The sequence below is a fragment of the Ovis canadensis genome, chromosome 18 (genome assembly GCF_042477335.2).
Source record: "Ovis canadensis isolate MfBH-ARS-UI-01 breed Bighorn chromosome 18, ARS-UI_OviCan_v2, whole genome shotgun sequence".
Classification (NCBI taxonomy): Eukaryota; Metazoa; Chordata; class Mammalia; order Artiodactyla; family Bovidae; genus Ovis; species Ovis canadensis.
In genome coordinates, this window is record NC_091262.1 from 18,817,405 (window position 1) to 18,831,188 (window position 13,784).

The window sequence follows — 13,784 nt, forward strand, 5'->3', positions numbered from 1 at the left end:
TTGTGACCCCATGACCACAGCACGCCAGGCCTCCCTGTCCATCACCAACTCCCAGAGTTCACCCAAACCCATGTGCATCGAGTCGGTGATGCCATCCAGCCATCTCATCCTCTGTCGTCCCCTTCTCCTCCTGCCCTCAATCTTTCCCAGCATCAGAGTTTTTTCAAATGAGTCAATTCTTCACATCAGGTGGCCAAAGTATTGGAGTTTCAGCTTCAACATCAGTCCTTCCAATGAACACCCAGGACTAATCTCCTTTAGGATGGACTGGTTGGATCTCCTTGCAGACCAAGGGACTCTCAAGAGTCTTCTCCAACACCACAGTTCAAAAGCATCAATTCTTTGGCGCTCAGCTTTCTTTGTAGTCCAACTCTCACATCCATACATGACCACAGGAAAAACCATAGCTTTGACTAGATGGACCTTTGTTGGCAAAGTAATGTCTCTGCTTTTTAATATGCTGTCTAGGCTGGTCGTAATTTTCCTTCCAAGGAGTCTTAATTTCATGGCTGCAATCACCATCTGAAGTGATTTTGGAGCCCCCAAAAATAAAGTCAGCCACTGTTTCCCCTTCTATTTTCCCTGAAGTGATGGGACCAGACGCCATGATCTTCATTTTCTGAACTTTGAGCTTTAAGCCAACTTTTTCACTCTCCTCTTTCACTTTCATGAAGAGGCTCTTTAGCTCTTCTTCACTTTCTGCCATAAGGGTGGTGTCATCTGCATATCTGAGGTTATTGATATTTCTCCTGGCAATCTTGATTCCAGCTTGTGCTTCTTCCAGCCCAGCATTTCTCATGATGTACTCTGCATATAAGTTAAGTAAGCAGGGTGACAATATACAGCCTTGACGTACTCCTTTTCCTATTTGGGACCAGTCTGTTGTTCCATGTCCAGTTCTAACTGTTGCTTCCTGACTTGCATACAGGTTTCTCAAGAGGCATGTCAGATGGTCTAGTATTTCATCTCTTTCAGAATTGTCCACAGTTTATCGTGATCCACACAGTCAAAGGCTTTGGCATAGTCAATAAAGCAGAAAGAGATGTTTTTCTGGAACTCTCTTGCTTTTTCGATGATCCAGTGGATGATCCAGGGAGATGACTTAAAAATAGTTTAAAAAGTGTTTTGTTTTTTTTTTTTTTCCTGAAAACACAATAATATACCTTTGAAAGTGAACACAGAGAACTGGTGCTGTCATGTCCCAGCCCCTGCCTTCCATCGTTTGATCCCCAGCACGACTGGTGGGTGGCATGCTTCAGGTCACACACAAGCTCATTCTGGGGCTCCATGAATCAGTGGAACCTGCAAAGCAGCAGCCCCAGCATGGGAACAGGCCTCAGCTGGGTGGCCTTCCCAGCTTCTGCCGCTAGGGTCCTGGACGGGCCTGAATGAGGATGACTAACATCTGTTTTTCTCTTTCTGGGCAGGTTGGCCTCATCCAGCTTGGGCAGGAGCAGGTGCTCATCCAGCCCCTCAACAGTTCCCAGGGACAAGAGCATCTGGTCAGGCGCAAATGGTCCTTGACACCCAGCCCCTCTCCCGAGGCCCAGATACCTGGGCAGCGCTGCAAGGTCCTCACAGGTGAGTCTGGGAAACAGCGTGAATGGCTCACAGCACGTGCCTGTTTGACACTGTCACGCATCCCTAGACCATCCCCATTGATGTTTCTCCGAATATACTGAAATCCTGTGAACAAGAACTTAGCTTTCCTGTGTTTTGAAAGCTATTTTTTATATTACCTATAAGGCCACTTTCTTTTCCTTTCCATGTGTGTTTATACCAGTGTTTCATGCGTAGCAGCCCTTTGAAAAAGGTGTTTATAGAAAGAACCAAGGATCTCTCTTTGTTACATCTCAATTTTATAGACCAGGAGCAAGTTGAAGCTTGAAAAACCTCAATGGCTTATCATTGTCAAGCCCAAGGTTGGTGGCAGAGCTACAGTAATTCCATCTCTGGACAGCTTGGCCAGAGCGTGCTCTCCTTATACAGAGGCCCTCCATCTTGGCTGCACTGATCAGAGTCAAGTGGGGAACTTAGGAAACAGTGGTTCTCAACGTGTGACCCCTGGGCCAGTAGCGCCAGCACCACCAGGGAGTCTATTAGTCCTGAGTGTTCTCATGTGCCCTTCCCCAGCCCAGCCCGAGTCAGAAACCATGGCCGTGGGTCCAGGTAAATCTGGTCAAGTTAGGTGCGAGAGCCATTGCTTTAAGAAGTGTACACTAGCCAGTCCCCCAGATCCTGATCTAATTGGTCTGGCATGACTTTGGTGTGTTTTTAAAGGTGGTTCTGATGAGCAGTTTGGGCTGAGAACCCAGGGTTCTTGTACTCTGTGGCTCTGTTTGGGCACCCTGTGGATTACCTGTTGGAGTTTAAGGACCTCTCACAGTGCTGGATCACTGGCCATCTGCCTGTCGGTGTCCCTTGATGAAGAGCTCGCAGGTGGTGCTTCCTCCCTTATGGGTCAGTCTTGGGTAGATCACTTTTTTCTCCATCTCCTCTCAAAAGTGAATGGCTAGCGATCATTCTAAAATCTGTTAAGTCACCTGGGGTGCCTTAACAACTAGTCACACCCCGATCCTGCCCCTAGAGAGCCACTTTTATTGGTCTGGGGTGTAGCTGGGACATCTGGCGATTTGAAACCTCCCCAGGTAGTTCTAATGTTCAGCTGGTGCTGAGAACTGCTGCCCTCAAACGTTTTAAACATGAGTAATAGCACCTGTGGACCATCGGAAGCGGGGTTTTCTCGGGTGAGGACCACCAAGCAGGGCCACAGAGTAAAATCCAAGAGCAAATAAGTTTTATTCCTACGTTTCCTCTACTCAAGCTGGTGCTCGTCAGCTGCTAGTCAGTGACCAGAAACTCGGGGTGCCTGTGGATGGTATTGTGGAATATTTGTCTGATTACCAGCTGCCATCCTCTTTGGGGCTGTGATACCAAGGATTGCTGACAAAATGATCAGTTGTGCTGGTATTTGCATTTTGTCCCTAAGGTTAGTTTGGAGGAACTCTTGAGAGACTGTTTTGCCTTTAGTGAAGGAAATAAAATGTGCAAAGTCAGGGTAGGGAGGATGTGATGGAAATTAAGTTGAAACAAGAGTGGTCATGCAAGGCTACAGAGAGAAATTTCTGAATTTGCCTAAAAAATAATCCTCTTCCCAGCCCCCAGATCTCTCATCACCATGCTCTGCCATGCAGGAGAACGTGTTTGTTTAAGGTGATGCCAACTCAGGCTCTGTCTTGGGTAGGAACACAGACTTAGGAGAAAAGTATAGATTTTGCTTCTGGTCCTTCTTGCTTTGTGTGAAATACTCAGTAAACTTTGTTGCTGTGTGAAGAAAGACAACAGGCCTTCTAAGAGGCTTAGCTAATAAGCAGTTAATTAGGCCCTATCTAGTTTGGATTAACTTTTAAACGTTGGGGGTTTAGAAACTGGAGAAATTAATTTACCAGGATGCCCGCAGAATACATTCTTGAAGTTTCCTGGAAAGATTAATGAGATTAGTTCATGATTTCCCATGGGAGCATGTTCTTTATGGCTGAGCGCAGCAGTCACCAGTGTCATCGTGCCTTGTCACTGATCTTGTGTTATCCCAACCTTGGACATGGCCTGGGGGTGGGCAGCTGGCTCAGGCAGGTGAAGAGCAGTCTGATAACTCTTTCTCCTCCATGAAGCACTCAATTCCTCTGCTGATGGAGTCCAGGTAAGTCATCATGCTGTCTAGGGGCAGAGAGGCTGACACAGGAAAGGGCACCTGGGAGGAATCACTGCCTTCTGTTTTGTATCACAGAGGCTGCTTTTCTAGCTCAGAGGCTAGAGGCTAAAAGATTCAGGGCTTCCAGAGAGGGGACAGGCAGATCCTATTTCCTTTATAGCTTCTTTTAGGACCTTATAAATTAATTCATAAAATATCACTCCAGCTTGGAACTTGGCATGAAAATATGGAGGCTGTGAGCCTTTTTTCCTTTTCCTTTCTTTCCTTTTTTTTGGTGAGCATGAGTATTTGAAAATATTTTTGGCTATTCTCAAACACTAAAATGGTACTTTGGATATTTTGAAAAGATGCTTGATTTTTTGAGTGCTTATTTTGACTTCAAAACTTTCTGTCTGCCTGCTATGCTTATTTTAATTTCTCCATTCAGATTCAGTTTAGAATCTTCCCACTAGCACTTTCATGGTTTTTAAGGAATAATTTGAATCTCTTCTCATTCACTATGGTAGATGTAAACATGTGAATAAAACTAGTTTTCTATGAGGCACTGTCAAAATAGGAATCCTGCAGTGTTTTGCATGGTGGTGGGCTCTTTAGAACACAAACACATCAATGCCATTCCGTGAAGTCATTGATGGTTACTTTATAGCTTGTTTTGTTATGATTGCTTTAAAAATAGTACAGTTATTCTATAGTATTGTTTCGTTCATTTATTACATTCTAAAGTTAATTTTAGTGAGTGTTTAGAGGATATCATAATGACTCAGAAATTGTGTATTGCCAATTTATGCAAGAATTTGCATGTGTAATAATACCTGTACATACTCTGTAAAAAATATTGGTTGGAAGTTGTGCTTTGTGTCACTTTAGATTCATTTGGTTGGAAATGACAGAAATCAAACTGGCCTGAACACTAAATGACGTCACTGCCCTGGGCCCCTGGAGCTGAGGAGCAGCGTTAGGAGGCTGGACCTCAGGTCAGCCTTGGCCATGGCGGTTCTGTACCTGGCAGCTTTGTCCTAGCTGGCTTCTCTTCTGGTGATAAAGAGGTCCCCGGGAAGAGGAGCTGAACCCTTCTGTTTAATCAGGAGTTTGGGTGGGTTGACTTGGATCGTGGCTTGAATTCCTCCTGGTTCTCCGCTGGTTTCACATGCCTTGCGGCAGGAGTGTAAGAGTGTCACTGAGTCCCCACCTGTCAGCGGAGATGAGATGTCACTCTGCTTTCCGTCCTCTCCTGACTTCCTGTAAGTCAGGCACAAGTCTGGTGGGAGAGATTCAGGACACCTCTAATCCAGACTGAGTCCCTCGTCCTAGCCCATGTGGTGGATGAGACTTTGGCTGGTTCCTCTGACTTGACCGAGTCCTTGTCAGATGCCTGTTAACTCCTCACCCCACCTGTGCCCCAAGGGTACTTGGCTGCGGGTCTTTGCTCAGTGGGAAGGGCTCAGTCCCTCCGACATTTGTCACCTCTAAAGTTATTGGAGACCTCAGGTCTCCAGTGCGTGAAGCAAAATATGGTTCTGTCGTTTGGTGGTGATGGTCTTCCATGTTTTTCTGCATCTTCAGTGGAAGAAGAAGCCAAAAGAAATGGAATTAAATTTGTACCTTCCGTTTTTTCGTGTTAGTATTTTAAGTATGCACTCATATATAAAATATTCGGTCTGAAAAGAGACCCTGATACTTTAGAATCATTATTCCCGAGAAGGAGAAAGAAGAGGGAGGCTAGAGGCCCACCTCTTGAGTCCCTCGCGTGTGACCCCAGAAGGGTCCCTCGGCACCTCTGTGCTCTGTTAGTGTGCTGGGGCTGCTGGGACACACGCCATGGACCCAGCAGCGTGAACGGCAGACACTTGTTTCCTCACAGTTCTGGGTCTAGAACCCCGCAGTCACAGGGTCAGCAGGGTAGGTTTCCTCTGCAGCCCCTCTCATTAGCTTGCAGGCGGCTGTCTTCCCCCTTTGTCCTCTCGTGGGCTCTTGGTCTATGCATGTCTGTATCCTGATCTCTAATGTCAGTAATGTCGGAGCTCAACCTCATGACCCCATTTCCTCTTGATCACCTCTTTAAACACCCTGTCTTCAAACACGGTCACATTCAAAGGTGCTGAGGGTTCGAGTACACAGTTCAGCCCACAGCAGCCTCTGTTTTCTCGTCTGTGACGCTGATATGATGCCAGCCTTGTCTGCTTCTCAGGGTTATTGCTGACGAACACAGAGGTGAGAAGGTGATGGTACCACTTTCAGCCACGTTGGTTGGGGGGATGTTCATAAGAACATTTAAAAATGCCTAAGAGACAGAATGACAAACTTGGAGGAAATTGGGAATGGGTTGAATAGAGGGACCCTTCTTATAAGAATAGATATCATAGTTGGCTTGTTCATCATCTATTCATGGTTTTTTTTCCTGATAAATAAGTAGGAAAGGAGCTGTGTAGTCTCAGGCAAGTTTTGAAAGGACTGGGCCACTGGTTTCATCATTTGAAGCACACTAATATCTACCTCTTGGGGGTTTTGTGTACTTTAAATGAGATAATGCATACTTGTCACTTAGCAACTAACAAATATTAGCTGCAGCTGCTGTGGTTATAATTATAATTCCTACCCCCATTCTTTAATATCAGGGGACCACTTCAGTGCCCTTGTTCTGTATTAAGTGGGAAAGAAAGAGAAACTTTGTGGAGCACTGAGCTGAAAGCTTAAAGTTCTCATTATTATTCTCGAATCTCTCATTCTTGCCTCTTGAGAAAATCTGTAATGCAATGAGAGAATCTTAGTGTTTATAGACTGAAAGTCACCCCTAGAGGTCATATGCTCTTGTTTTCGTTTATTTAGTCATCAAGTGTTCATTGACCCACTAGACATAGAACCTAACTGTGGTGAACGTGAGGTCTTCCGGGAAGCTCATAGAGGAGCTAGAAGTAAGTGAAAATAGCAGGTACAAGTTAATTTTAGTTGTAAAATACTTTGTAAAAACTGAAATACTCTTTTAGTTATAAAAATAGGTGGGAAAAAAACACAAAACAAAAACTGAAAGCCCATATGCTCAGCGTTCAGACTTAACCAATGTTAAGTTCTGGCCACATCTGCTTCAGAATATTTTTTTTTTTTAGAGAAATTCATATTTATGGGTATGACTTAGTATCCTTCACCACACCTCTGTTATCCCCATAGCTTACTGCCTAGAAGGAACCACCGTCCTGAGGTTGGTGTGAATCCTTCCTTGTCCATGTTTCTTGAACTATTACAGTATTTGTGATATATAGTCATAAACTAGATGGTGTGTTGTTTTGCATGTTTTAAAATTTACACAAATGGCTTCATACTGTGCAGTTTGCTTTTATTATATCTTTTAGGTTTATCCATGTTAATGCAAGTCTAGTTTATTCATTTTAATTGTAGAAATTTGTCTGTTTCATTAATCTTTTCAAAGCACTAGATTTGGTTTTATATTTTTCTTCCTTACTACTTTTTTTATTTCCATTTTCTTTAATTTCTGTCTTTTTTATTTTATTTTACATTCTCTGGATTTAATCCTGTTGCCTTTTGCCTAACTTTGTGAGTAAAACACTTAACACATTAAACTTTATCTGTCTTAATTTTTACTGTGTATATTTAAGACTATACGTTTCCCCATAAGCGTACCTTAAACCTGGAGGAGGGCATGGCAACCCCCTCCAGTGTTCTTGCCTGGAGAGTCCTGTGGACAGAGAAGCCTGGGGTTAAGCTCCACGGGGTCACAGAGAGTGGGACACGACTGAGCAGCAGCAGCAGCAGCAGCAGCATGCCTCTGACTGCGTACACATTTTGATATGTAATATTTCCAGTATCCAGTCCTAGGCATTCTCCAAGATTCATAATAATTTCCTCCTAGAGGGGCAGTGCAGTGTAGATACTTAAGAATTTACAGATAGGTCTACTGGGTTTGAATTCCTGCCTTAAGCCACTTACTGGCTTGAATCACTTTGAGTAGTTTATTTAATCTTTTTGTACCTAAATTTCTTTATTTGTAAAAATGATAACAGTTGCATATACTTTATAAAATTATTAAGATGGTTAAATAAATTAATGTATAATGCGCTTACAATAATTTACGGCACTGCTGCTGCTGCTGCTGCTAAGTTGCTTCAGTCGTGTCCGACTCTGTGCGACCCCATGGACAGCAGCCCACCAGGCTCCCCCGTCCCTGAGATTCTCCAGGCAAGAACACTGGAGTATGTCGCCATTTCCTTCTCCAATGTGTGAAAGTGAAAAGTGAAAGGGAAGTCGCTCGGTCGTGTCCGACTCTTCACGACCCCATGGACTGCAGCCTACCAGGCTCCACCATCCCTAGGATTTTCCAGGCAAGAGTACTGGAGTGGGGTGCCATTGCCTTCTCTGATTTATGGCACTAAGTGTTCTCTATTATCTATTATCATTACAGCTTTATAGTATTTATAAATTTTTATCATATGTTTCTACCACCATTCAAAAATGAATTTATAGTTCTCTGTTTAGCAGTTAAAGAATGTGGCCCGTGTCAAGTTTTCCATTTGGTTCTCTTTTTTGTAATTTTAGGATCTCTACTGAGATTTCCTATATTTTCATTCATCAAGAGCATAGTTTCCTTTAAGTCTTTAGGCATGGTGATAATAGTTGCTTTAACATTTTTGTCTGCTCTTCTAACAGCTGGATTCTCTTGGGATTTTTTTCTCCATTGTCTTTTTTGTTAAAAATGGATCGCATCTTCCTGGTTATTCTTGTATCAAGTAATTTTGGAATGCATTCTGGGTGTAAATGTAATGTTTTGAAGTTGATTATATTTTTCTGGAGTGTTTTAGCTGCCAATTTAATACTCTTGGACTCAAACAGCAAAATTTATCTCTAGGGCAGCATCTCTTATCTCAGTTCTGTTCTTTTATCCTCAGCTAAAGTCTCTTCCATGTAGGGATTGTTTAGAGATTTTGATATAACTGATATACAGAATTTTGGGCTCCCTCTTCTTGGAGCTCTCCTTTCTGATATGCCCCACTTAGTTTCTAGTCATCTTTTTGCTCTGAACTCTGCCGTCTGATTCTTTAGGCCTGAGAGTTGTGGGAATTCTATTGGAGTATAGCAGTGACCTGGACTATAGCAGTGACCTGCAGTATAGCGCTGACCTGGAGTATAACTGACCTGGAGTACAGCGCTGACGTGGAGTATAGCGCTGACCTGGAGTATAACTCTGACCTGGAGTATAGCGCTGATCTGGAGTACAGCGCTGACCTGGAGTATAGCAGTGACCCAGAGTATAACTCTGACCTGGAGTATAGCACTGACTTGGACTATAGCACTGACCTGGAGTATAGAGCTCAACTGGGGTTTAGCAGTGACCTGGAGTACAGCACTGACCTGGGGTATAGCAGTGACCCAGAGTATAACTCTGACCTGGAGTATAGTGCTGACCTGAAGTATAGCGCTCAACTGGAGTATAACTCTGACCTGGAGTACAGCACTGACCTGGAGTATAACTCTGACCTGGAGTATAGCACTGACCTGGAGTATAATGCTGACCTGGGGTATAACTCTGACCTGGGGTATAACTCTGACCTGGAGTATAACTCTGACCTGGGGTATAACTCTGACCTGGAGTATAGCACTGACCTGGAGTATAGCTCTGACCTGGAGTATAGCACTGATCTGGAGAATAACAGTGACCCAGAGTATAACTCTGACCTGGACTATAGCAGTGACCTGGGGTATAACTCTGACCTGGAGTATAGCACTGACCTGGGGTATAACTCTGACATGGAGTTTAGCAGTGACCTGGAGTATAACTCTGATCTGGAGTACAGCACTGACCTGGAGTATAGCAGTGACCTGGGGTATAACTCTGACCTGGAGTACAGCACTGATCTGGAGTATAACTCTGACCTGGAGTACAGCTCTGACCTGGAGTATAGCAGTGACCCAGAGTATAACTCTGACCTGGGGTATGGCACTGACCTGGAGTATATCAGTGACCCAGAGTATAACTCTGACCTGGAGTATAACTCTGAACTGGAGTATAGCACTGACCTGGGGTATGACTCTGACCTGGAGTTTAGCAGTGACCTGGAGTATAGGGCTGACCTGGGGTATAACTCTGGCCTGGAGTATAGGGCTGACCTGGAGTATAACTCTGACCTGGTTACGGCACTTACTTGGAATATATATTGCACTAACTACACCTGCTTTCAGTCCCCTGTGCTCTTCTGTTCTTCCAAGCAAGACTTCCCACCAAAAGCTTCCTGTATTAGCTTAGTTTCCAGCTATTTAGTCAGTGGAGTTTTATATTTTTTAAGTTTACAGTTGCTCTCTGTAGGAGATATAGGCCTGTTAGAAGCTTGTTGGCCTGCATTCCATATGATGTTGATTCTTTGCTAATGGTTGAGATTTGCATTGTGGTTTAAAACATAGGTATTTTTTTAACTAAATGTTTTATATGTAAATTTAAAAAATATATATTCTTTAATTGTGAACATCATTATATATTCATTAGTTTAAAGTATTATGATGACAAAATCATTCATATCCTCATTGTTTTATTTTGTTTGACTTATTTTAATTAGAGGTATATTAAAAATCTCACAAGTTGTGGTTTTGCCTATTTAACCTTTTAATTCTATCAATTTTTTCTTTATCAGTTATGAGGCAGTATTGTTTATCGTATGGCCATATTCCTGGTGAATTATTTCTATTATCGTGTAATAGGCCTTTATTTTCTCCAGTAAAGCTTTTGGCCTTCTCGCTATTTTCATCTAGTATTTATATTGCCAGTTAATTTTTATTTTGTTTAATGTTTACATGATTCTTCTTTTTCTTTAGTTTTATTTTCAGTCCTTCTCTATAATGATGTTTTATATGGTTTCCTAAAAGTAATATGATTTTTAAAAAATTTTTTTAAATGAATTTAAAAAAATGTCCAGTTTAGGAACATCTTTATTTTCATTGACAGGGTTAGGATTTTTATGGTGTTACTGATATGATTACATTTATTTCTGCCATCTTTGGTTTTCCATTTATAACGCGGTGCTTTTCCTTTGCTTCTGTTTCTTTTTGTTGTTGTTTTCTTTCCTTCTGTTGGTTCCACCAGCTTTTCTTTATTCTTTTTTCTTCCACTGGTGTGGACATTTTTTAGTTGCTTTTACCCTGAAATTAAAAAAGGAATTGTCCTGAGGAAGTCTAAAAGTGTCAGGTATCTTTCATTCATAATACACGAACCTTCAAATGCTTTAGCTTTCATTGTCCTTGTTATTTTTGTCTGTTAATTATATATTTTTTGTCCCCTCCCATTTAATCACAAAAATCATCATAAACTGCCCAGCTCCATGTCACTGAAGAATGCTTCTTTCCTGTTATCTGTTTATTCTTCTTCTAGAACCGTTACCTGATGTGGATCTCCCTAGTCTGTCTTCTGTGTTTTGTAATTTCTTTGTATGTTTTTGGTCTTTTTATCTCTGTATTCTATATTCTGGGTAATTCTCATTTGTCTCTCAGTTCACCAGTTTACTCTTAAACTGGGTCTAATCTCCATGTAGTCCACCTACTGAGTTTTTAATTTTGGCAATTATAATCCATACATCAAGAAATTATATTTCATTATTTTCCAGTTCCGTCTGTCATTTTCATAGTGTCTGGTTCTTTCATTATGATTTTTCCTTTCCTTGATCACTTTGTGTTTTTTCTAAGCATAAATATTTTGTCTTTTTTGAATCACTCACCTTCTGAATTTTGTCTCCCTGTTCATTGTATTTGCTCGCTCTCTTTTACACTGGGCCACATTCTCCGATATGGATTGTAATCTCACACTGTGAGCTCAATTTAGGCTGATGTATCCCCTCCTCTCTCAGCCCCCACTACCCCTTCTTCGATGAGAGTGTGCTATGCTTTGGGGTATGGAAGAATCTTCAGCGAGTAAAGTCACATGTCTTCTTATCTGATGCCCCAGGACCTTTTCAAAGTACAAACATGATTTCTACTTTAGTGTTTTTCCTTAGGAAATCTATACCACAAGAGTGATGCTTATTGGAGTGTGTAGCACAGGCTGAGGGGTTTGCACTGAGGCTCAGCGACATTCCTCTGGCATCCACAGCTCTGCACAGAGGAATCTTCCTGGTCTTCCCTGTCCTGAGTCACACCAGGGTCCTGGCCACACCTTTCATCTTGCTGTGGCAGAACACACTGGCCCTTCACCCTTTAGGCTAGTATCTGTGCCTCATATCCTCTGGCCTCTCAGAACACTCATTTACTGTTTCAAGTATGACAGTTCTCTAGGTATTGGCCATCCTTGATGACCGGGAGCCCCCAGGGAGGCTGCGGCATCTGAGGCCCCGCTCAGTGGTCCTGCCTATGCCCCACCCTGGGGGACTGCAAGCACAGGTGCCTTCCCGTGGCTCAGAGAACCAACCACCCCCCCCCCCCCCACCACGGTGGGGAAGTCATCCCTACCCCTCTTTCTGCTAAGAGTCCTGCCCCTTCTCAAGGGCACCCCTTCGCCAAGTGCTGTTCTTTTAGGGAGCCAAGGTTTCAGACACAGTGGCCAGAGGGCAGCTGTGTCCAGACGTTTTCCACCTTGGGCTCTATAAAGTGCCTTCAGTAAAGGAACGCAGAGGCCATCTGTGGCGATAGCCTAAGAAAAATAACGCATTAGTGCCGCAGTAAATCAGCGTACTGAGATCACTCCCTGCTTCTTTCACGGACCGCAAGTGCAGACACTGTCTCCTTGCTGTCTGACGAAAGTGCTCAACGATTTAACCCCAGACTCCATAGGACAGGTCTTGAGTTTGTTCTCTTAGACCGTAGAAGGCAGCTGTCATGTTCCTGGCACTGTTTCTTGGTGCCCTGTGGCACATCTGATGTGTGCCCGCCCCCTTATCTGGAGGGATCTGTACAGGTGTCAGCAGTTGGCTGAGCAAGGATCTCCCTGGAAGACCCGACGGTCAGGCTCACCTGCGCACGCACACACCCGCTTCCCTGGCTGCTGGTGCTCAGAGGGGTTGGGGATACTTCTGAGATCACCAGCTGCTTCTTAGATCAATGTCTCCTGGAAGAGCCCATAGGGTACCTTGTGCAGTGTGAGGGCTCAGTCATAATCATTTCTGCATTTGTTGTTGTTTTCTAGGCTTAATTCTCATAAGCTTTAAGGGGAATCTCTGATCTTGCTCTTTGATTTATATGAACATCTATCCAAGTCCCTCAGATCTCATGTTTATTTCTTTTTAAGACAAGTGACTTAGAAAATCTTTTGGATTTTCTTTTGGGGTGTTTGGATGGCTAGGGGATGTGCATTAATCATCATTTGGAAAGAATAAAATTATTATTTTTATCATTATTGTTTCCTGAAGCTGTATGACTCCCTGAATTGGGGGCCTGTAAAATGGGTACCGCCTGTCTGAGTGTCCTGGGAATGAACACAGCCCTGGACTGAACCTTGCTGACATTGGGCATGGTCTGACTCTGCTTCCCAGGATGCTGAGGTTCTTACAATCTGCTAATTTTCTTTTCCTCTGTGTTTCTTCATTTGTAAAAGAGGGCTAGTACTTTTCTCAGTATTTCTACTTCACCAGGTTACTGGGAGTTAAATGGGCTAATGCAAATGGTTTTTCATTAAGTAGAAAGAATTACTAGAACATAGTGTGTCATCTCTATAGAAAAGGTCCACAGAGTGGGTTCCCTAAAGCCAAACCTGACATACGGACTTGGGTGCAAGTGATTAGTTAAGGGCAGGGAGGGGGTCCCGGGGAGCAAGAGAGAGAGACAGGGGAGAGCACATTCAGTGGAATCCAACAGGAAATCCAGGGGGAGGTGAGTGCGTGCCAAGGTTGTTGCTATGGGCAGTAGAGGGGCTGTGTTCCTACAGCAGGAACTCTGGGAATCATAGAGAGTTCTAGAGCTGTCCTGAAGATGTGAATGGTGGGTTGCTGGAGTGTTTTCAGTGGCTCCTGTCTCCTTATGCTCTTGCATGGGCCGAGGGAACTTCTAGGGCTGAGAGCCTCCAAAATAGAAAGGTGAGGGTCCTATGCTTGGGGAAGGCATGTGCCTTAGGGCAGGAGCCACTATAGGGAGGACACAGAAAGAAAAG

At 43.4% G+C, this 13,784-nt stretch overlaps 1 protein-coding gene across 7 annotated transcripts in view; it reads left to right on the forward strand.

The window, feature by feature from the left end:
• The window catches only part of ADAMTS17 (ADAM metallopeptidase with thrombospondin type 1 motif 17), a 398,399-nt gene that overhangs the window by 11,591 nt on the left and 373,024 nt on the right, over window positions 1-13,784 (forward strand). For all 7 annotated transcript variants that reach the window (XM_069559119.1, XM_069559121.1, XM_069559120.1 and 4 more), the window contains exon 3: window positions 1,428-1,581. In XM_069559119.1, the coding sequence (XP_069415220.1) occupies window positions 1,428-1,581 (154 nt within the window). The remainder of the gene's footprint in view (window positions 1-1,427; window positions 1,582-13,784) is intronic.